We start from the raw sequence: 23,949 nt of genomic DNA, 5'->3' as shown, positions 1-23,949 counted from the left end.
CCAACATTTTATCGCGTTCCTTTTAAATCTTATTTGATGGACGTGAAGCGCAGCGTCTAATGACAATAACTAGCGCTTGTTTCATGGGGTTTTTCCTTGCCTCCGTCGCCAAATGGCTTGCTGTTGACAGTTTAATGTGGCCGAGCGACTTGCTGGCAAGATTGGATTTGGAAACAAAATTGCTCTTTTGGAGTTGATGTAAATCTGGATAGGGCTTTTATTTAGAAGGCCATAATGTGAGCAATTCTGCGGAACATTTTTTTTTTCTTATCTTAATAATGACTCAGAGTGCATGAGAATGTGGATTGGAGACATTTATAATTTAACGGTGTCAAAAATAATGTTTTCACATTTATTTAATCTGCCTTGTCTAGCTACTCAGGCAAATCATATTGTTGAGTTACATCAAGGGTTCCCAAACGTTTTGACTCGGGGGCCACACTGGGTTAGAAAAATATGGTTGGGTGCCGGTCTGTATGTATATATATATATATATATATATATATATATATACATATATATATATACACATACATATATATATACATATACATATATATATATATACATATATACATATATATATATACATATATATATATACATATATATATATATATACATACATATATATACATATATATATACATATATACATATACATACATATATACATATACAAATACACATGTACATATATACATATACATAAATATACACATATACATATATAGATATACATCTAATACATACATATATATATATATATATATAAATACACATACGTACATACATATACATACATACATACACACACACGCATATAATATATATACGCACACAAATATATGTATACACGTATATATATATATATACAAATAGCTTCACGGTGGAAGAGGGGTTAGTGCGTTTGCCTCACAATACGAAGTTCCTGCAGTCCTGGGTTCAATCCCAGGCTAGGGATCTTTCTGTGTGGAGTTTGCATGTTCTCCCCGTGAATGCGTGGGTTCCCTTCGGGTACTCCGGCTTCCTCCCACCTCCAAAGACATGGACCTGGGGATGGGTTGATTGGCAACACTAAATTTGCCCTAGTGTGTGAATGTTGTCTGTCTATCTGTGTTGGCCATGCAATGAGGTGGCGACTTGTCCAGGGTGTACACCGCCTTCCGCCCGATTGTAGCTGAGATAGGCGCCAGCGCCCCCCGTGACCCCAAAAGGGAATGAGTGGTAGAAAATGGATGGATGGATGGATACACAAATATATACACATATATACATACGTATATATATATATACAAAACCCATTTCCATATGAGTTGGGAAATTGTGTTAGATGTAAATATAAACGGAATACAATGATTTGCAAATCATTTTCAACCCATATTCAGTTGAATATGCTACAAAGACAACATATTTGATGTTCAAACTGATAAACTTTATTTTTGCGAATAATCATGAGTTTTAGAATTTGATGCCAGCAACACGTGACAAAGAAGTTGGGAAAGGTGGCAATGAATACTGAAAAAGTTGAGAAATGCTCATCAAACACTTATTTGGAACATCCCATAGGTGTGCAGGCTAATTGGGAACAGGTGAGTGCCATGTTTGGGTATAAAAACCGCTTCCCAAAATATGCTCAGTCTTTCACAAGAAAGGATGGGGCGAGGTACACTCCTTTGTCCACAACTGCGTGAGCAAATAGTCAAACAGTTTAAGAACAACGTTTCTCAAAGTGCAATTGCAAGAAATTTAGGGATTTCAACATCTACGGTCCATATTATCATCAAAAGGTTCAGAGAATCTGGAGAAATCACTCCACGTAAGCGGCAAGGCTGGAAACCAACATTGAATGACCGTGACGTTCGATCCCTCAGACGCCACTGTATCAAAAACCGACATCAATCTCAAAAGGATATCACCACACGGGCTCAGGAACACTTCAGAAAATCACTGTCACTAAATACAGTTTGTTGCTACATCTGTAAGTGCAAGTAGAGTTCCAGAAACGCCGCCGGCTTCTCTGGGCCCGAGATCATCTAAGATGGACTGATGCAAAGTGGAAAAGTGTTCTGTGGTCTGACGAGTCCACATTTCAAATTGTTTTTGGAAATATTTGACATCGTGTCATCCGGGCCAAATGGGAAGCGAACTAGCCAGACTGTTATCAACGCAAAGTTCAAAAGCCAGCCTCTGTGATGGTATGGGGGTGTATTAGTGCCCAAAGCATGGGTAACTTACACATCTGTGAAGGCAACATTAATGCTGAAAGGTACATACAGGTTTTGGAACAACATATGCTGCCATCTAAGCGCCGTCTTTTTCATGGACGCCCCTGCTTATTTCAGCAAGAAAATGCCAAGCCACATTCAGCACGTGTTACAACAGTGTGGCTTTGTAAAAAAAAAAAAGAGTGTGGGTACTTTCCTGGCCTGCCTGCAGTCCAGACCTGTCTCCCATCGTAAAATGTGTGGCGCATTATGAAGCGTAAAATATGACAGCGGAGATCCCGGACAGTTGAACGACTGAAGCTCTATATAAAAGAAAGAATGGGAAAGAATTCCACTTTCAAAGCTCAACAATTTTCTCAGTTCCCAAACGTTTATTGAGTGTTGTTAAAAGAAAAGGTGATGTAACACAGTGGTGAACATGCCCTTTCCCAACTACTTTGGCACGTGTCGCAGCCATGGAATTCTGAATTAATTATTTGCAAAAATAAAAAATAAAGTTTATGAGTTTGAACATCAAATATCTTGTCTTTGTAGTGCATTCAATCGAATATGGGTTGAAAAGGATTTGCAAATCATTGTATTCCGTTTATATTTACATCTAACACAATTTCCCAACTCATATGGAAACGGGGTTTGTACATATACATACATACATACATACATATCTATATATCCATATATATATATATATATACATATATACATACATATATATATATATATATACATACATATATATATATATATATACATACACATTTATACACGCACGCACACACACACACACACACACACACACACACACACACACACACACACACACACACACACACACACACATTCGCACACACACACACACACACACACACGCACACACACACACACACACACACACACACACACACATATTGTTTTTGTTTCCATACACTTGTAAAGAAGATGATGTCAATGCTGTCTTGAGTATCCAATAATTTCTAGAAATTTTATTTTTTTTAAACTTCGGACTTACTGCGTGCCGGATTTTGGTTGCTGGCGGGCCGGATTTATAGTTTGGAGACCCCTGATGTAGATGATCATATCTGCTCTACAGATTTTCTTTAGAAAAGCGAAGTGTTACTTCTCTTGTGGCCTTATTTTTGTATTTGACTTTATTAAATGTTTGGGTAGAATTTTATTAAACAAGACCAGTTTGTTAAGTAATACAGAAATTTATCAGGGCTTATCTATTTCATGGAGGAATGTAGTTAATCATAGAACCGGCACCTAATGTTATTAAAAATAGATTTTGAATTGAATGTGAATCAAATCAAATTTATTATATATATTTACTAGGGTAAAAATAAGCTAACCAAAGAGGTCGCCATCAAAGCCCACCTGTTTGTTCATGAAGATGTAGAGGAAGGGGTTGACCACCGTGGACGACTTGGCGAGCAGCGACGGCATGATGGTCGCCTCCGGGGTGAGAATGTCTTGCGGGCCGAAGGTCGCCAGCAGCGCCACCACGCCGTAGGGCAACCAGCAGACCAGGTAGCACAGCACCATGGTGACCACCATCACCAGCACCCGCTGCTCCCGCCGCCGCGTCACAACCGAACTGGTGCTGCGCACCTAAAAGAAAAGCAGCGTCACCAACATTGTGAAGTCTATTTGTTCATCAAGTCAAGTCAAATTCTATTTATATAGCACATTTCATACACCGAGGCGATTTAAAGGCCTACTGAAACCCACTACTACCGACCACGCAGTCTAATAGTTTATATATCAATGATGAAATATTAACATTGCAACACATGCCAATACGGCCGGTTTAGTTTACTAAATTGCAATTTTAAATTTCCCGCGGAGTTTCTTGTTGAAAATGTCGCGGACTGTCAGGAAATATTAGCTCAATACCACTTACGGCTAAAACTCATCTCTTTTCATCGCATAATTACACAGTAATTTGGACGTCTGTGTTGCTGAATCTTTTGCAATTTGTTCAATTAATAATGGAGACTATAAAGAAGAATGCTGTTGGTGGAAAGCGGTGGATTGCAGCTGCCTTTAGCACCGAGACACAGCCGGTGTTTCTTAGTTTTTAACACAGAGCGGTCAAGCGAACATGTTTCTCTACGTCAACCAGCATGTTTTTGGAAGGGAAAATTGTGATATATATATCTTACCGGAGACATCATTGGATTATCGGTCCTCCTGCAGTAGCTGTCTAAAAGGCAGCTGTGAGCTTGGCTCCTCGGCTTCTCTCAGAGACACTGCGTGTTCACCGCAGCCATCCGACCTCCAGGTATGTCTTTACAATCTCACTAAGACACTATTAAAACAATAAGCAGATAAGGGATCTTCCAGAATTATCCTAGTAAATGTGTCTAATTACATCTGAAACGCTCACACTGCCGCCGCTTTTTATTTTATTTTCTAGTCCTTCGCTTTCAATATCATCATCCACAAATCTTTCATCCTCGCTCAAATGAATGGGGGAATTGTCGTTTTCTCTGTCCGAATAGCTCTTGCTGTTGGAGGCTCCCATTATAAACAATGTGAGGATGTGAGGAGCCCTCCCCCTTGTGACGTTATCGTCTGCGACTTCCCGTAAAGGCGAGGCATTTTTATCAGGACCAAAAGTTGTGAACTTTATTGTCGATGTTCTCTACTAAATCATTTCAGCCAAAATATGGCAATATCGCAAAATGATCAAGTATGACACATAGAATGGACCTGCTATCCCCGTTTAAATAAGAAAATCTCATTTCAGTAGGCCTTTAAGGTGCTTTACAAAACAAAATCATTGAAAAGAAGCAGAGAGGCAATGCATAGCACTTCACATCGAGTCAATATCACAGTGATCACTTGAGAAATCAACGTCATCAGCAGATGAACACCTTCGCATAGAATCATATTAATTTAACAATAGAGCATAATAAGACTTAAGATGAAGAACATTAATTAAAATGTATTAAAACAAAGATGAAAGATGAAATAAACCCATCGACTTCAGAAATTTAGTAGCAGTTGAATATCATAACAATCATCTTGGATTAGTCTCTAGATTTAATGCGAATGAGATGTTACAGCAGGTGTCGGGAACCTTTTTGGCTGAGAGAACCAAAAAAGCCAAATATTTTAAAATGTATTTCTGTAAGAGCCATATAATATATTTTTTTAACACTGAACACAACTAAACGCTTGCTTTATTAATATTGACCAACAATTCTAGAGTATAATAGGTCTCTTATTCTTTGTAATAACTTTGTTATTCTGATTCTAACTGTTGAGGGGGCGTGGCCTGCGGGCCCGCAGCGAAACGGGGTGTTGCCAGGACCGGCCTCGAAATCAGGTGCGTAGATGGCCCACCTGGGCCTTGTTATCTAATCGCCTGTCCTTCTGTTTATAAGCAGCAGCCAGGAAAAGAGATGGAATTGGGGCTGGAGCCAGAGTGCGAGCGAGAACGAAAGAGAAAAAGACAATTGCTGGAAAGCAACTGAGAGACTTATTGCAAAATAAAAAAATATTGTAACCCTGAAACTGGCTCTCATGTCGGTGCTTGGTGGTCTGAAGAACCCCCAGGAGGGCAAGCCCTACACTAACCATTAATCAATAAATGACTTCTTACCCTTAACGCAACTTCTTGAACAGGTGCGGTAGGAACGGATGGATGGATTAAAAATGCATGAGCATGTTTTATATTTTGAACGTTATTTTTAACACTGTGATTACAAGTGGAATTATTCATTACTTATCGTGTTAAGCAATGTCAGCTCAGATTTATCCGAGAGCCAGATGCAGTCATCAAAATAGCCACAGGTTCCCTGCCCCTGTGCTATAGTCACGCTTGCCCACTGATTCCTCTTTTAACACTGTAACTCGGCACTTCTGAGAGATGTGATGTTGGCGAAAGAATCAATTCTTTTGAATGGCTCTTTTAGACAAATGATGACATTTGATTCTGAGTTGAGAACCGTTCGTTTGGACGACGCAATTGCCTGCTCTGCGTGTGCATGCCACCCGACTTGCAAAAAAAAAATGTAATCATCATTTTTTGTTCTTAATGTAATACAAACCCTGTTTCCATATGAGTTGGGAAATTGTGTTAGATGTAAATATAAACGGAATACAATGATTTGCAAATCATTTTCAACCCATATTCAGTTGAATATGCTACAAAGACAACATATTTGATGTTCAAACTGATAAACCTTTATTTTTTTGCAAATAATCATTAACTTTAGAATTTGGTGCCAGCAACACGTGACAAAAAAGTTGGGAAAGGTGGCAAAAAATACTGATAAAGTTGAGGAATGCTCATCAAACACTTATTTGGAACATTCCACAGGTGTGCAGGCTAGTTGGGAACAGGTGGGTGCCATGATTGGGTATAAAAACAGCGTCCCAAAAAATGTTCAGACTTTCACAAAAAAGATGGGGCGAGGGTCACCAATTTGTAAGCAAATTGTCAAACAGTTTTAGAACAACATTGCTCAACAAGCTATTGCAAGGAATTTAGGGATTTTACCATCTACGGTCCATACAATTTTCAAAAGGTTCAAAGAATCTGGAGAAATCACTGCACGTAAGCCAATATATTACGGACCTTTGATCCCTCAGGCGGTACTGCATCAAAAACCGACATCAGTGTGTAAAGGATACTACTACATGGGCTCAGGAACACTTCATAAAACCACTGTCAGTAACTAGAGTTAGTTGCTACATCTGTAAGTGCAAGTTAAAACTCTACTATGCAACGCAAAAGCCATTTATGAACAACACCCAGGAACGCCGCCGGCTTCGCTGGGCCCGAGCTCATCTAAGATGGATTGATACAAAGTGGAAAAGTGTTCTGTGGTCTGACGAGTCCGCATTTCAAATTATATTTGGAAACAGATGACGTGGAGTCGTCCAGCACCAAAGAGGAAAATAACCATTCGGATTGTTATAGGCGCAAAGTTCAAAAGCCAGCCTCTGTGATGGTATGGGGGTGTATTAGTGCCCAAGGCATGGGTAACTTACACATCTGTGAAGGCACCATTAATGCTGAAAGGTACATACAGGTTTTGGAACAACATATGTTGTCATCCAAGCAACGTTATCATGGACACCCCTGCTTATTTCATCAAGACAAGTGTTACAACAGTGTGGCTTTGTAAAAAAATAGGGCGGGTACTTTCCTGGCCCGCATTATGAAGAGTAAAATACGACAGTGGAGACCCCGGACTGTTGAACGACTGAAGCTCTACATAAAAAGAGAATGGGAAAGAATTCCACTTTCAAAGCTTCAACAATTAGTTTCCTCAGTTCCCAAACATTTATTGAGTGTATTTAAAAGAAAAGGTGATGTAACACTGATGAACATGCCCTTTCCCAACTACTTTGGCACGTGTTACAGCAATGAAATTCTAAGTTAATTATTATTTGCAAAAAAAAAAAAAGTTTATGAGTTTGAACATCAAATATCTTGTCTTTGTAGTGCATTCAACTGAATATGGGATTTGCAAATAATGTATTCCGTTTATATCTACATCTAACACAATTTCCCAACTAATATGGCAACGGGGTTTGAACATTTTGGTTCTGTTACACGCCTCATTTGGATATTGCTTATATGAACAAATGAAGTTAAACGACGTCAGATACCTTCAAAAATAATACGCATTTATATAAATTCAGCTGATATGGCGAATATGTATTGCGTCGCATGTGGAACATTAGCTTAGCAATCAGTAAAGATGGCAAGCGGCACGACTAAGCTAGCAGAACCTTACAGTTCGTGCACCTCAGCCTCCATGTTTTCCATCTGGATGATCCCATTTGCAGTCAGTTGCCGCTCCGGTTAATTTGTCTAGAAACGTTCCGCGGAAGTCCACTTAAATGGGGGCCTATGATGAATCCGATGAAACGGTCACGGACATCATTCCAAGTCCGAGCGAGGGGATCATCAGATGGACCCATAAAAAGAAGAAAAAGAGGCTGCGGTGTAAACAATCAAGCCTGCCATCATAAATATTCCATTTTGAAGGTCTGGGGGGCTGATTGTGTGGACTTATAAAGTCTGGATTTATGCATGCATCACTTCACTGCTCCAAAAATGTTCCCTACTCGGAGAACAATCGACTTTTGAAAAAAAAAAATGCACACAAAGCAACAGGTAAGACCCCAGCTGGAGGTCGTCAGCGGAATATGTCAGGGTATGCTCTGATGGAGCGACAAAAATGTCAAAAATTGACTACAATCATTAACATAAGAATAGGCCTGTCCTCTTAAAAGTGACGCATGGGGCTCGGTCGCCATGGCGACGGCAGTAACAGGCGACGTCAGTGGTTGAAATAAGCAGGTGCCCGAGCAAAGTAAACAGCTGAGTGTGGCTAATTACACGCTCGTCAGCACACGTCTGTTTATTCAGCGACCCACACAATTTCATTTGAAATAATAGTTACTGTAAGTGCGGCCGATTGCAAAGTAGCGGCGGATAATTTCAAGTCACCTCTTTAGGAGTTGGATTCAAAACTGAAAGGAGAGAAACCAAAAGTACACAGCAGCTGCGGGGAAACAACAAAAGGCGCTCAATGGGTTTTGGAGGTTTTTGTCTGGGCCATCAAGGGAAAGACAAAAATAACAAAGGATCAAAATTATACTATAATTTACAGTGGGGCAAAAAAGTATTTAGTCAGCCACCGATTGTGCAAGTTCTCCCACTTAAAATGATGACAGAGGTCTGTAATTTTCAGCATAGGTACACTTCAACTGTGAGAGACAGAATGTGGAAAAAAATCCAGGAATTCACATTGTAGGAATGTTAAAGAATTTATTTGTAAATTATGGAGGAAAATAAGTATTTGGTCAACCATTCAAAGCTCTCACTGATGGAAGGAGGTTTTGGCTCAAAATCTCACGATACATGGCCCCATTCATTCTTTCCTTAACACGGATCAATCGTCCTGTCCCCTTAGCAGAAAAACAGCCCCAAAGCATGATGTTTCCACCCCCATGCTTCACAGTAGGTATGGTGTTCTTGGGATGCAACTCAGTATTCTTCTTCCTCCAAACACGACGAGTTAAGTTTATACTAAAATGGATACATGGATGATACAGCAGAGGATTGGGAGAATGTCATGTGGTCAGATGAAACCAAAATAGAACTTTTTGGTATAAACTCCACTCGTCGTGTTTGGAGGAAGAAGAATACTGAGTTGCATCCCAAGAACACCACGCCTACTGTGAAGCATGGGGGTGGAAACATCATGCTTTGGGGCTGTTTTTCTGCTAAGGGGACATGACGATTGATCCGTGTTAAGGAAAGAATGAATGGGGCCATGTATCGTGAGATTTTGAGCCAAAACCTCCTTCCATCAGTGAGAGCTTTGAATGGTTGACCAAATACTTATTTCCACCATAATTTACAAATAAATTCTTTAAAATTTCTACAATGTGAATTCTTGGATTTTTTTTTCACATTCTGTCTCTCACAGTTGAAGTGTACCTATGATGAAAATTACAGACCTCTGTCATCATTTTAAGTGGGAGAACTTGCACAATCGGTGACTAACTAAATACTTTTTTGCCCCACTGTATATCTACAAAAGAAATTGTTTAACTGGGAACTTCATTTTAACTGAAGCTCAAAATTTATAACAGGAGGGGTTAGTGCGTCTGCCTCACAATACAAAGGCCTGAGTAGTCCTGGGTTCAATCCCGGGCTCGGGATCTTTCTGTGTGGAGTTTGCATGTTCTCCCCGTGAATGCGTGGGTTCCCTCCGGGTACTCCGGCTTCCTCCCACCTCCAAAGACATGCACCTGGGGATAAGTTGATTGGCAACACTAAATTGGCCCTAGTGTGTGAATGTGAGTGTGAATGTTGTCTGTCTATCTGTGTTGGCCCTGCTTGGAGGTGGCGACTTGTCCAGGGTGTACGCCGCCTTCCGCCCGATTGTAGCTGAGATAGGCACCAGCGCCCCGCTACCCCAAAGGGCATAAGCGGCAGAAAATGGATGGATGGATGGATTAACTACACAAAACCGTTGTATAAAAAAAAAAATGGTGTATACTTTTTTGTTTTTTAATTAAAAAAAATCTTTAAAATACATAATAGCTCACAAAAAACGTATTTTTTTTATTTTGTTTATTTTTAACTCCCGGTAACACCATTCATCCATTTTTTTTTCTACCGCTTATTCCCTTATGGGGTCGCGAGGGGCGTTGGCGCCTATCTCAGCTACAATCGGGCGGAAGGCAGGGTACACCCTGGACAAGTCGCCACCTCATCGCAGGGCCAACACAGATAGACAGACAACATTCACACTCACATTCACACACTAGGGCCAATTTAGTGTTGCCAATCAACCTATCCCCAGGTGCATGTCTTTGGAAGTAACACTCAACATATAATAACTACACATAGTCGCACATATATAAATTTTGGTTTAGTTACACACTTCATTTGGATATTGTTTATAGGAATAAATAGAACTAAACGTCAAATACCTTTAAAAAAAGGTATCTGACCTTTTGTATACCTTTTTTTAATTATTTTTTTTATAAAAAAAATCCTCAAAATACATAATAGTTCAGAAAAAACTTTGTTATTTTATTTATTCATTTTTTTAATGGAGTTTAATTTATTTGTGTGAAATCCTTTGAAACATTTTTTATCATCCTATATCATATTATTCACATCACAAACTGCAGGAAAATGAAATGCACTGTTAAAAATGGTAAAGGGGTGACATTTATTGTATTTATTTATATACATATATATATATATAGCTTCTGTAGCCGAGGATCGGACCTCCAAGTGCCCTGCCTTCGGCTGCCGCCCAGCTCACAATGCACCCGACCTCTATGGCCCCTCCTATGAGTGGTGAGCCCATTTGAGGGATGACCCACGTTGCCTCTTCGGGCTGTGCCCGGCCGGGCCCCATGGGAACAGGCCCGACCACCAGGCGCTCGCCATCGTGCCCCAACTCCGGGCCTGGCTCCAGAGCGGGGCCCCGGTGACCCACGTCCGGGCGAGGGAAATCTGGGTTCATTTCGTTGTAATTCCATAGAAGTCTTTGAGCTGCTCTTTGTCTGATCACTCACCTAGGACCTGTTTGTCTTGGGAGACCCTACCAGGGGGCATGAAAACCCCCAGACAACATAGCTCCTAGGATCATTGGGACACGCAAACTCCTCTACCACGGTAAGGTAGCAGCTCAGAGAGGATGGTGCGGATGGTGTTCTGCTGACTTCGACTGCGGATGTTGTGGATCGGTGGAGGGAATACTTCGAAGACCTCCTCAATCCCACCAACACATCTTTCTTTGAGGAAGCGGTGCCTGGGGAATCTGTAGTGGACTCTCCTATTTCTGGGGCTGAGGTCGCTGAGGTAGTTAAAAAGCTCCTCGGCGGCAAGGCCCCGGGGGTGGATGAGATCCGCCCGGAGTTCCTTAAGGCTCTGGATGCTGTGGGGCTGTCTTGGTTGACAAGACTCTGCAGCATCGCGTGGACATCGGGGGCGGTACCTCTGGATTGGCAGACCGGGGTGGTGGTCCCTCTCTTTAAGAAGGGGGACCGGAGGGTGTGTTCCAACTATCGTGGGATCACACTCCTCAGCCTTCCCGGTAAGGTTTATTCAGGTGTACTGGAGAGGAGGCTTCGCCGGATAGTCGAACCTCGGATTCAGGAGGAACAGTGTGGTTTTCGTCCTGGTCGTGGAACTGTGGACCAGCTCTATACTCTCGGCAGGGTTCTTGAGGGTGCATGGGAGTTTGCCCAACCAGTCTACATGTGCTTTGTGGACTTGGAGAAGGCATTCGACCGTGTCCCTCGGGAAGTCCTGTGGGGAGTGCTCAGAGAGTATGGGGTATCGGAATGTCTTATTCTGGCAGTCCGCTCCCTGTATGATCAGTGTCAGAGCTTGGTCCGCATTGCTGGCAGTAAGTCGGACACGTTTCCAGTGAAGGTTGGACTCCGCCAAGGCTGTCCTTTGTCACCGATTCTGTTCATAACTTTTATGGACAGAATTTCTAGGCGCAGCCAAGGCGTTGAGGGGTTCCGGTTTGGTGGCCACGGGATTAGGTCTCTGCTTTTTGCAGATGATGTAGTCCTGATGGCTTCATCTGGCCGGGATCTTCAGCTCTCACTGGATCGGTTCGTAGCCGAGTGTGAAGCGACCGGAATGAGAATCAGCACCTCCAAGTCCGAGTCCATGGTTCTCGCCCGGAAAAGGGTGGAGTGCCATCTCCGGGTTGGGGAGGAGACCCTGCCCCAAGTGGAGGAGTTCAAGTACCTAGGAGTCTTGTTCACGAGTGGGGGAAGAGTGGATCGTGAGATCGACAGGCGGATCGGTGCGGCGTCTTCAGTAATGCGGACGTTGTATCGATCCGTTGTGGTGAAGAAGGAGCTGAGCCGGAAGGCAAAGCTCTCAATTTACCGGTCGATCTACGTTCCCATCCTCACCTATGGTCATGAGCTTTGGGTCATGACCGAAAGGATAAGATCACGGGTACAAGCGTCCGAAATGAGTTTCCTCCGCCGGGTGGCGGGGCTCTCCCTTAGAGATAGGGTGAGAAGCTCTGCCATCCGGGAGGAGCTCAACGTAAAGCCGCTGCTCCTCCACATTGAGAGGAGCCAGATGAGGTGGTTCGGGCATCTGGTCAGGATGCCACCCGAACGCCTCCCTAGGGATGTGTTTAGGGCACGTCCAGCTGGTAGGAGGCCACGGGGAAGACCCAGGACACGTTGGGAAGACTATGTCTCCCGGCTGGCCTGGGAACGCCTCGGGATCCCCCGGGAAGAGCTAGACGAAGTGGCTGGAGATAGGGAAGTCTGGGCTTCCCTGCTTAGGCTGCTGCCCCCGCGACCCGACCTCGGATAAGCGGAAGATGATGGATGGATGGATGGATATATATATATATTTTTTTTGTTTGTTTGTTTATCTGGATGTTAATTTTTACCGTTTCCCCAAATTACCACCCCATCACCACTATATTATTGATATTTCTATTAATTTTTAGAGCTATTATTCCGATTATTTGTAGTGGTAGTAGTTGATTTGAGCAGCTTGCAAATGAGAGTTCATTATTCAAATATTGGAAAGTATGAATTACGCACACACACACACACACACACACACACACACACACACACACACACACACACACACACACACGCACGTAGACAGGATGTATTTAGGGAGAAAATGCCATGTTGTGTACACTTGAGATTATCTCTTCCCCGAAGGCAATCATAGAACTATGCTAATGCAGACAGACACACACACACACACACACACACACACACACACACACACACACACAACGTTTATGGTCGCTTTATATTTAAAGACAAAAAAAGCTTCATACTCTGAACTGAAACCAGCGTAGATATGTCATTAATAGTCTTAGTCAGATTGTGTTTTACGTTATTGTAAACACTGGAGATTGTTTTAATTCAGACCTGTTTAGCTGCCTAGATGGGTTGCCGAGGATTCAGTAAAATATTTGCCTTTCAAATGAAAAAAATGAAAAAAAATATGTCAAAAGGTTTATATTTTATATATTTTTTACATTTAAAACACTTCCTTGTGGTCTACATAACATGTAATGGTGGTTCTTTGGTCGAAATGTTGCATGGATTATGTTTTACAGACCATCTTCCAGCAGCTTTGGAGGTTTTGTGGGCGGTCTTGTCGACCCGCTTCGACTGCCTCTCCACCCCGTCATACATGTTCTAGTTTTTCAAGACATTTTTTGTTTGCAATTCTTTTCATTTTCGATTACTTTTTTTGTGGTTGCAAATTCTCTTTTTTGTACCACTGCAAACTTGTGGGCGTGGCCTCCTCTGAACAACGTGTTAGTTCAAGCACAAAAATTATATGCAACCCAAAAATGGTTTTGTCGCAAAAAAATATTAATCGTAACCAAAAAATGATTTGCAGCCAAAAAACCGACTCGGAACCAAAGTAAAGATTTGGATCAGAAAAAAAAGATTTGTATCCAGTCCACCCCAAAACTTTTTAACTACCGTATTTTTCGGACTATAAGTCGCAGTTTTGTTCATAGTTCATCGTGCGACTTATACTCGGGTGCGACTTATGTGTGAAATTATTAACAAATTACCGTAAAATATCAAATAATATTATTTAGCTCATTCACGTAAGAGACTAGACGTATAAGATTTCATCAGATTTATTGATTAGGAGTGACAGATTGTTTGGTAAACGTATAGCATGTTCTATATGTTATAGTTATTTGAATGACTCTTACCATAATATGTTACGTTAACATACCAGGCACCTTCTCAGTTGGTTATTTATGCCTCATATAACGTACACTTATTCAGCCTGTTGTTCACTATTCTTTATTTATTTTAAATTGCCTTTCAAATATCTATTCTTGGTGTTGGGTTTTATCAAATACATTTCCCCCAAAAATGCGACTTGTAGTCCAATGCGACTTTAATATGTTTTTTATTATGCATTTTCGGCAGGTGCGACTTATACTCCGTAAAATACAGTAAAAAAAACATGATTTGCAACCAAAAAAGGCTCTATCACCAAATATTTTTTGTAGACAAAAAAAAAAGCTTGGTAGCGAAAGGACAGATTCGGTAATAAAGATTTGGAACCAAAAAAGAAAGATCTGCAACTAAAAAAACACTATTTGTCACCCCAAAAAACTATTTTTCACCCCCCCAAAAACTATTTGTAAACATCCAACCATTCATTTTCTACCGCTTATTCCCTTTGGGATAGCGTGGGGCGCTGGTGCCTATCTCAGCTACAATCGGGCGGAAGGCGGGGTACACCCTGGACAAGTCGCCACTTCATCGCAGGGCCAACACAGATAGACAGACAACATTCACACTCACATTCAAACACTAGGGCCAATTTAGTGTTGCCAATCAACCTAAACATAAAAAATATTTGTAACCAAGAAAAGATATTTAGCCAAAATAACCTGATTTGTAACCAAACTAAAGATTTGCAACAACAACAAAAAAAGGTTTCATAACCTTAAGATTCTGTTGTTACAAAAAAAAACAATTGATACCAATAACCAATTTCTAACCAAAGTAAAGAATTGTGAAGTAAAGTAATTACATTTATATAGTGCTTTCTCTCTAAAGACTCTAAGTGCTTTACATAGTGGAACCCATGATATACATCAGGCTCCGTTAAGAGGAAAATCTTTTCCCAAGTGGGCCGAAATGGTAAAATAATGACAAGATAACTTAAAAGTGAAGACAACTTTAGATTGTTTTCTTTGTTAAAAAATAGAAAAAACACTGAAAATTTACAAATCATAATGTTTTTTTAAACTTCCATGTTGCGGTTAATATGATTCTATCTTCATTTGTCCTAATGTATACTTTCTGAATAAAAGATGTTATAATGTACAGCCTTTTTGTTCTAAACTGATAAGGTAAAAAAAGGAAGTACATTATAAAAAAGTTTATTTGAAATAGGGAAAGCTCCAGACAGACATCTGAAACAGTTGAAGTGAAGTGAATTATATTTATATAGCGCTTTTCTCAAATGACTCAAAGTGCTTTACATAGTGACACCCAATATCTAAGTTACACTTAAACCAGTGTGGGTGGCACTGGGAGCAGGTGGGTAAAGTGTCTTGCCCAAGGACACAACGGCAGTAACTAGGATGGCACAAGCGGGAATCGAACCTGCAACCCTCAAGTTGTTGGCATGGCCACTCTACCAACCGAGCTATGCCGCGCCAATGTATGCCTCATAGTCTTTGTAGCCAAAGCTAATTTACAAAAAAAAAAAAAAACACAGATCCAACATCATTCAAACAGTAAAATAAAAAGAATAAGGCAAAGATGAGTCGATAATAATGACAATAGTATTAATACAGACAAAGTGAAAACTAGATAAAAGCCAATAATAATAATAATAATAATAACACAGACAAAGTGCAGACCTACTCCGTGGACTAGTGGTTAGAGTGTCCGCCCTGAGATCGGTAGGTTGGGAGTTCAAACCCAGACCAAGTCATACCAAAGACTATAAAAATGGGACCCATTGCCTCCCTCCATCAAGGGTTGGAGTTGGGGGTTAAATCACCATAAATGATTCCAGGGCGTGTCCACCGCTGCTGCTCACTGCCCCCTCACTTCCCAGGGGGTGATCAAGGGGATGGGTCAAATGCAGAGGACAAATTTCACCACACCTCGTGTGTGTGTGACTATCATTGGTACTTTAACTTTGACTAGATAAAAAACAATTACCGGTCGTAAAAATTAGTAAAAACTAAACATGGGATCACGATTGTTGCTGACCTTGCCACAATTTTGTCTGTTTTTTGAAAGTGACGAGTGCAGGTATACTTTTCAAAGTATCATGTAGAGAGTTCCATAGTTGTGGTCATTTTATTGAAAAGGCAAAAGATGTTCTCCGGAATGGAACGCAACAGTTGCCTTTTGACATTGCTCGGGTGGTAGATCTGGTACCACTTTGCAGTCTTGTAATTGCCTTGCAGAGCAATTGGGGAGCAGAGTTATCCAAGCTTGTAAAAACCAGTTTGACTGTATGTAACAAAATAAAATTGGTAAAACTTAAAATATTGTATTTGGTTAAAATTTGGCAATGATAATATCGTATATTCTTCTTGTCTAGGACTTTCAAGGCGCAGTTATAAAGACACTCAATGGTCTTTGATTGATGACTGGTGTGCCTGGGACCAAGTACCGTATTTTTCGGATTATAAATCGCTCCGGAGTATACATCGCACCTGCCGAAAATGCATAATAAAGAAGGAAAAAAACATATATAAGTCGCACTGGAGTATAAGTCGCATTTTTGGGGGAAATTTATTTGATAAAACCCATCACCAAGAATATACATTTGAAAGGCAATTTAAAACAAATAAATAATAGTGAACAACAGGCTGAATAAGTGTATGTTATATGACGCATAAATAACCAACTGAGAAGGTGCCTGGTATGTTAACGTAACATATTATGGTAAGAGTCATTCAAATAACTATAACATATAGAACATGCTATACGTTTACCAAACTAACAATCTGTCACTCCTAATCGATAAATCCCATGAAATCTTCTTCCTTGATGTCGCTTCTAAACAACTCTGCCAACTCCAAAAGGTATACGCCGCTTCCTCTTGTCGTTTTCTGCTGCATATTTCACGACATCTAGCTTGTAATCTGCAGTACATGGTTTCCTTTTCGGTACCATTTTTGTTCGGCCCTTCTTAGTTTTTATAGCGATGAAATGATCCATTTTAATAGCTACGGCAGTAGCATATAGCATATAGCAGTTAGCATTCCATGACCCACAATGCACTTCTGCCATGACCCTACCCCGCCGAATTCTTAGTGGTTGACGTGTTTGTGACGATTCCTGACATTTTCTTAGTCTCTTCAGCAAATTAGATAAATTATATTATTTGATATTTTACGGTAATGTGTTAATAATTTCACACATAAGTCGCTCCGGAGTATATGTCGCACCCCCGACCAAACTATGGAAGAAACTGTGACTTATAGTCCGAAAAATACGGCAGTTAAGCCATAAGATATGTGTGAAAAAATCATTGGATTCATAAGAGTTAAGCAGTTTCGTATCATCTTAAAACAGCCTAGGTATGCCTTCAGGGTTTTACACATTTTTTTAATGTGACTCTTTAAATTCAGCTGATAGTCTATGATAATGACCAAATATTTTACTTCAGGTACTGGTTCAATGAGCTCCTTATATTCAGGTTTGTTTGAGGTAGCTTTTTCATGAAGAAGCAGACAGAGTTAGTCTTTTTAGTGTTTAGGGTTAAACAGGATGATGCCAGCCATGGTGCCATTTTGTCTAATTTAGCATTTAACTTCTCAGCAACTAGAGTACAGGTCTTACTTGATGTATATATGACTGTGTCATCCGCATACATCTGTAGATCTATATCTGTGCAGACATCTGGTAGGTCATTGATGTATACCAGTAGACTGAATAGTATCGGTCAGAAGACACTACCCTGAGGTATCCCTGTTTCAATTTTTTGGAAGGAAGATCTCAAATTATTAATGGTGACACATTGTTCACGGCCCTTTAGATATGACTCAAACCAGGACAATGACTGTTTGAATATTTTAGTTAGTTTTGAAATTAAAATGTCATAATTGACTGTATCAAATGCTTTTTTAAGTCTATATACAAACGCCGTTTCCATATGAGTTGGGAAATTGTGTTAGATGTAAATATGAACGGAATACAATGATTTGCAAATCATTTTCAACCCACATTCAGTTGAATATGCTACGAAGACAACGTATTCATTAACTTTAGAATTTGATGCCAGCAACACGTGACAAAGAAGTTGGGAAAAGGTGGCAAAAAATACTGATAAAGTTGAGGAATGCTCATCAAACACTTATATGGAACATCCCACAGGTGTGCAGGCTAATTGGGAACAGGTGGGTGCCATGATTGGGTATAAAAGCAGCTTCCATGAAATGCTAAGTAATTCACAAACAAGGATGGTGCGAGGGTCACCACTTTGTAAGAAATTGTCGAACAGTTTTGGAACAACATTTCTCAACAAGCTATTGCAAGGAATTTAGGGATTTTACCATCTTTGGTCCATAAAATCATCAAAAAGTTCAGAGAATCTGGAGAAATCGCTGCAAGTAAGCAATGATATTACGGACCTTTGACCCCTCAGGCGATACTGCATCAAAAACCGACATCAGTGTGTAAATGATATCACCACATGGGTTTAGGAACACTTCATAAAACCACTGTCAGTAACTACAGTTGGTCGCTACATCTGTAAGTGCAAGTTAAAACTCTACTATGCAAAGCCAAACCCACTTATCAACAATATCCTGAAACGCCGCCGGCTTGGCTGGGCCCGAGCTCACCTAAGATGGACTGATGCAAAGTGGAAAGGTGTTCTGTGGTTTGACGAGTCCACATTTCAACTTATATTTGCAAACAGAGGACATGGTGCCCTCCAGAACAAAGAGGAAAATAACCATTCGGATTTTTATAGACGAAGAGTTCAAAAGCCAGCATCTGTGATGGTATGGGGGTGTATTAGTGCCCAAGGCATGGGTAACTTACACATCTGTGAAGGCACCGTTAATGCTGAAAGGTACATACAGGTTTTGGAGCAACATATGCTGTCATCCAAGCAACGTTATCATGGACGCCCCTGCTTATTTCAGCAAGACAAGTGTTACAACAGCGTGGTACTTTCCTGGCCCGCCTGCAGTCCAGACCTGTCTCCCATCGAAAATGTGTGGCGCATTATGAAGCGTAGAACACGACAGCGGAGACCCCGGACTGTTGAACAACTGAAGCTGTACATAAAACAAGAATGGGAAAGAATTCCACTTTCAAAGCTTCAACAATTAGTTTTCTCAGTTCCCAAACATTTATTGAGTGTTGTTAAAAGAAAAGGTGATGTAACCCAGTGGTGAACATGCCCTTTCCCAATTACTTTGGCACGTGTTGCAGCCGTGAAATTGTAAGTTAATTATTATTTGCAAAAAAAATATTTAAATGTATGAGTTTGAACATCAAACATCTTGTCTTTGTAGTGCATTCAACTGAATATGGGTTGAAAAGGATTTGCAAATCATTGTATTCCGTTTATATTTACATCTAACACAATTTCCCAACTCATATGGAAACAGGGTTTGTACTCCCTATACAAATTCCAGCGCCTTCAAGGTAAAGCACAGAGTTTACTAGCGAACAAAAAGGGGAAAGCACAAAGTGTACACTGCTTTAAACATTACTATGAATAAAGAAAGATCGCTTAAAAATATTTGCATTCTCCACATGTATGCGAACTGTAGCAGGATAGCCGTTTGTTGTCAGCTGTCACCTGGGCCATCGAATAGCGGGTAAAGGTGATGACAATTCTAAGGGCCCACACATAGCCCAGTGGCCTCTATGACTGGGGTGTCAAACTCAAATACAGAGTGGGCCAAAATTTAAAACAGAACAAAGCCGCGCGCCAAGGTTGAACAAATTAACCTTTTAATAGGGACCCAAACAAGTTTTGCATTGAATATTGAACTAGCAAGGCTTATATAACTTTATAGTCACATGTAAAATCGAGTTTAAAATTATAATAATAATAATTAAAAAAATATCAATGGTATATCAAATAAAATTTAAATAAAAATTGGGGAGGGCAGTGTTTGGTGGTAGCGGGGATGTATATTGTAGCGTCCCGGAAGAGTTAGTGCTGCAAGGGATTCTGGGTATTTCTTCTGTTGTGTTTATGTTGTGCTACGGTGCGGATGTTCTCCTGAAATGTGTTTGTCATTCTTGTTTGGTGTGGCTTCACAGTGTGGCGCATATTTGTAGAAATGTTAAAGTTGTTTATACGGCCACCCTCAGTGTGACCCTTATGGCTATTGATCAAGTATGCCTTGCATTCACTTGTGTGTGTTAGAGCCGCGTGTATTATTTATACTTTGTTTGTATGGCGGAAAAGCGGACGTGACGACAGGCTGTAGAGGACGCTAAAGGCAATACCTTCAAGGCACGCCCCCAATATGGTTGTCCGGGTGGAAATCGGGAGAAATCCGGAAGAATGGTTGCCCAGGGAGATTTTTGGGAGGGGCACTGAACTTTAGGAGTCTCCCGGTAAAATCGTGAGGGTTGGCAAGTATGAGTATCAGTGGTGAATGCAGTGTTACAGAGGCATCGCCGCTGTATAATACCGGCAGGCCAGCTCTAATCTTAATTTGATATATTACCTCAAGGGCCAAATGAAATTACACTGCGGGCCACATTTGGCCCGCGGGCCAGAGTTGGACACCCATGCTCTATGACGAAAGGATTATGCATACACTGAACTATTAATGAGAATGAAATCAAATTAAAACAAAGCCACAAGTCAGACAATGTTCTAATTTTAATCATTTCAGTAACCCCTTTGGCCCCTTTTGGTCCACACCAATGTTCCCTCTAAAGTGCGTGCCTGTGCAGTTGGGCACGGCTCCAGATGTCCTCCGCGCACATAATATTCTATGCAGTGCACAAAATCCAAATCCCAAATCCAACCTAAACTCTAAACAAAATAAAACATTTATAATGTACCATTTTCAGCAAGCGGTGTGACCACAGAAAAAACAATGAGACGTTTTAAAGGGGAGAAGGAGGGGGTCTGCATCGAAAATCTTTTTATTGAGGAAAAAAATGACAACCGCACCAAAACAACATCATCAACAAAACTACCCTCGAATAAAACGGCTCGCTTTCTGTCGTAATCCCACCAAAACAAAGCAGCCCCTGTCTTTCATTCGCGCCCAAAGACAGACACACTCGGCTTAGCCAGTGATGCATTCACGGCCACAAAAACAGTCGGACAACTCCAACACCATACATAGGTCGTTGCACTGCTGTCACATGACTTTCCCTACCGAGCTAGGAGTCACTAACCTGGTCAGAGACCCCCTTAACGACTCGAGAGCCACAACTTTCGTTCAAGAGTATCTTATAGTAGTTTCCAATTGATTCCCGCAACCCACGGCTCTCGAGAAGCATGGGGCTCTTTAGTGCCAACCTAGTGGCTCCCTGGAGCATTTTTAAAAAAGGCTTGAAAATAGAAAAAGGGGGGGAAAAAATATATATATTTTTTTAGCATGTTTTTTGTTTGAGGACAAAAATGACACAAACATTCCCAATTGTTTGAAAGCCCACAGTTTAATGTTTGTGTGTATGCTTCACTGATGAAAGTATTTGGTGAACTTTGTTTTGTCCAACTAATTTTGGCGGTTTTTGAACTGATCATAGTGTGGACAGGGACGCAACAGTTTGTTTACATGTAAAATTTTCCACTCCTTCTTTGTCTCCTTTTGTCCACCAAACTTTTTATACTGTGCGTGAATTCACAAAGGTGCGCTTTGTTGATGTTATCGACTTGTTGGAGGGCTGATCAGCCATATTTGGTCAGTGCATGACTGCAAGCTAATCAATGCTAACATGCTATTTAGGCTAGCTGTATGTACGAGCATCATTGTGCCTCATTTGTAGGTATATTTGAGCTCATTTAATATCCTTTACTTTTATCCTCTTTGCATATAATTTAGTTTTATATGTCTCATGACACATTATCTGTATGTAATATTGGCTGCATTTCAGATAGTTGTTTGTGCGCCATGTTGTTCCAGACCACAGCAAACATTAAGATTGTAATAAACCTATTAAAAGAAGACAGCCTGCCGTTTCCTTTTACTTGGACACGCACATCTATACCTTTGGCCATTAAAATCCAGTAATTTCCATTAGTTATCTCACCTTGTGAGTAGCATCTGATTTACTAATGGTTTCTAATGTTGTAAAAATGTGTAGAATAAATATTACATTTCAACATTTCTGTCAACAAAGATTTGCGTCAGCCTGTGACACATTCATTTTGATGGGAGGATAATATAGCTAAAATAGACACTTACGTCCTGTGTTGCCTTCATTATATACAGATTCTAATTTTCTGCAGCTGTAGACAGATTTGTTTTTTGTATTTTTGGTCCAATAGCTCTTAAAACATTTTGGGTTGCCGACCTCAGGCCAATACCAAGCAGGTTGTCCTAGTAACTAGACTACAGCAAAGTAGCTTCGGCCCGGCACAACAAAAAGTTGACCAGTTCCAAATAATCTTTGGAATTTTCATTCATTTAATCTGCCATCAAAGGAAGGTATACATACAAATACAACAAATAATCAAAATCATTAGCTGGTCAACCAGGACTAGCTTGGCTACAGTATTAGCTTGGTTGCACCAACTAATTTAAGATTCATTCAAACTGTGTAGTCATGATGACGTTTTATCGATACACTTAAAATCCATTTACTTCCTCAAAATTATAAGTGAGCCTTAAAATCTTGTGCGGAATAATTCTGGTTTTGCTTACCGACCTTGCAGCAATTTTATTTGGTACATGTTGTGATGATAAGTGTGATCAGTAAATGACAGTCAAACATAAGAGAAATGTGTAGACTGCAATTGATGGAAATACGACTCAAGTGAACAACACCAACCTTGTATATGTTCCATTGAAAATATAGAACATTACACATGGCGCTCAAAAATCTATCAACATTTTTAGTACGAATTTGGTAAGCTATGAAGCCACACCGCTTCATGGATTGTTGACGCATTAAACATAGGAGTATTTTAACGGTGTGTGTACAAGGTAAGATATTATCTGGCGTTTTGTTTCGCAATATTATGCAAAAGCAACTTTTCTTACCTTCTGGTACCTGCTGATCTGTATTTGGGATCTGCATAAATCCTTAAAAAATTGCGGGCGTTTGCTTTGAGTCCGTGCCGACACCGTAGTCGATAAGCTTCTTCTTTTTCTCTATCTTCTTGTTATGTGACATTCATCCCCCACTGTTGCCATTTCTAATATAAATTTGTGTAAAGCTCTTACTTATATCTGTTAGTAAACTCACCATGAAAGGTTAAAACATACCGGTGTAGTGAGTTAACATTATTTACCCAAGGAACTTTAGTTATTAGAGAGTTCCGGTCGGACGTTTTTTTGTTGTTGTTTCCGGATGAGGAGATGCTACTCCGTTATGGATTTAAGTAAAGTCTGAATGTCATTAAAACCGTTAGCTCCATTTTTTCCACACTTCTTCCACTCCCGTCCTTGCACGCTACACCGCTACAACAAAGATGACAGGGAGAAGACCCTGTCGAAGGTGAGCCACGTAAATAAGACCGCCCACAAAACAACGCATCCTGAAACGACTGTCAGAAAGC

General features: G+C 40.5%; 1 protein-coding gene across 1 annotated transcript in view; it reads right to left on the bottom strand.

The window, feature by feature from the left end:
- Positions 1 to 23,949, bottom strand: part of tmtopsb (teleost multiple tissue opsin b) — a 97,872-nt gene that overhangs the window by 12,952 nt on the left and 60,971 nt on the right. The window contains exon 3 of the mRNA XM_061921566.1: positions 3,603 to 3,836. Coding sequence (XP_061777550.1) covers positions 3,603 to 3,836 — 234 coding nt within the window. The remainder of the gene's footprint in view (positions 1 to 3,602; positions 3,837 to 23,949) is intronic.

This window comes from Nerophis ophidion, linkage group LG15 (genome assembly GCF_033978795.1).
Source record: "Nerophis ophidion isolate RoL-2023_Sa linkage group LG15, RoL_Noph_v1.0, whole genome shotgun sequence".
Lineage (NCBI taxonomy): Eukaryota > Metazoa > Chordata > Actinopteri > Syngnathiformes > Syngnathidae > Nerophis > Nerophis ophidion.
Note: the sequence above shows the minus strand (reverse complement) of the source record. Positions and strands in the feature narration are given on the sequence as shown.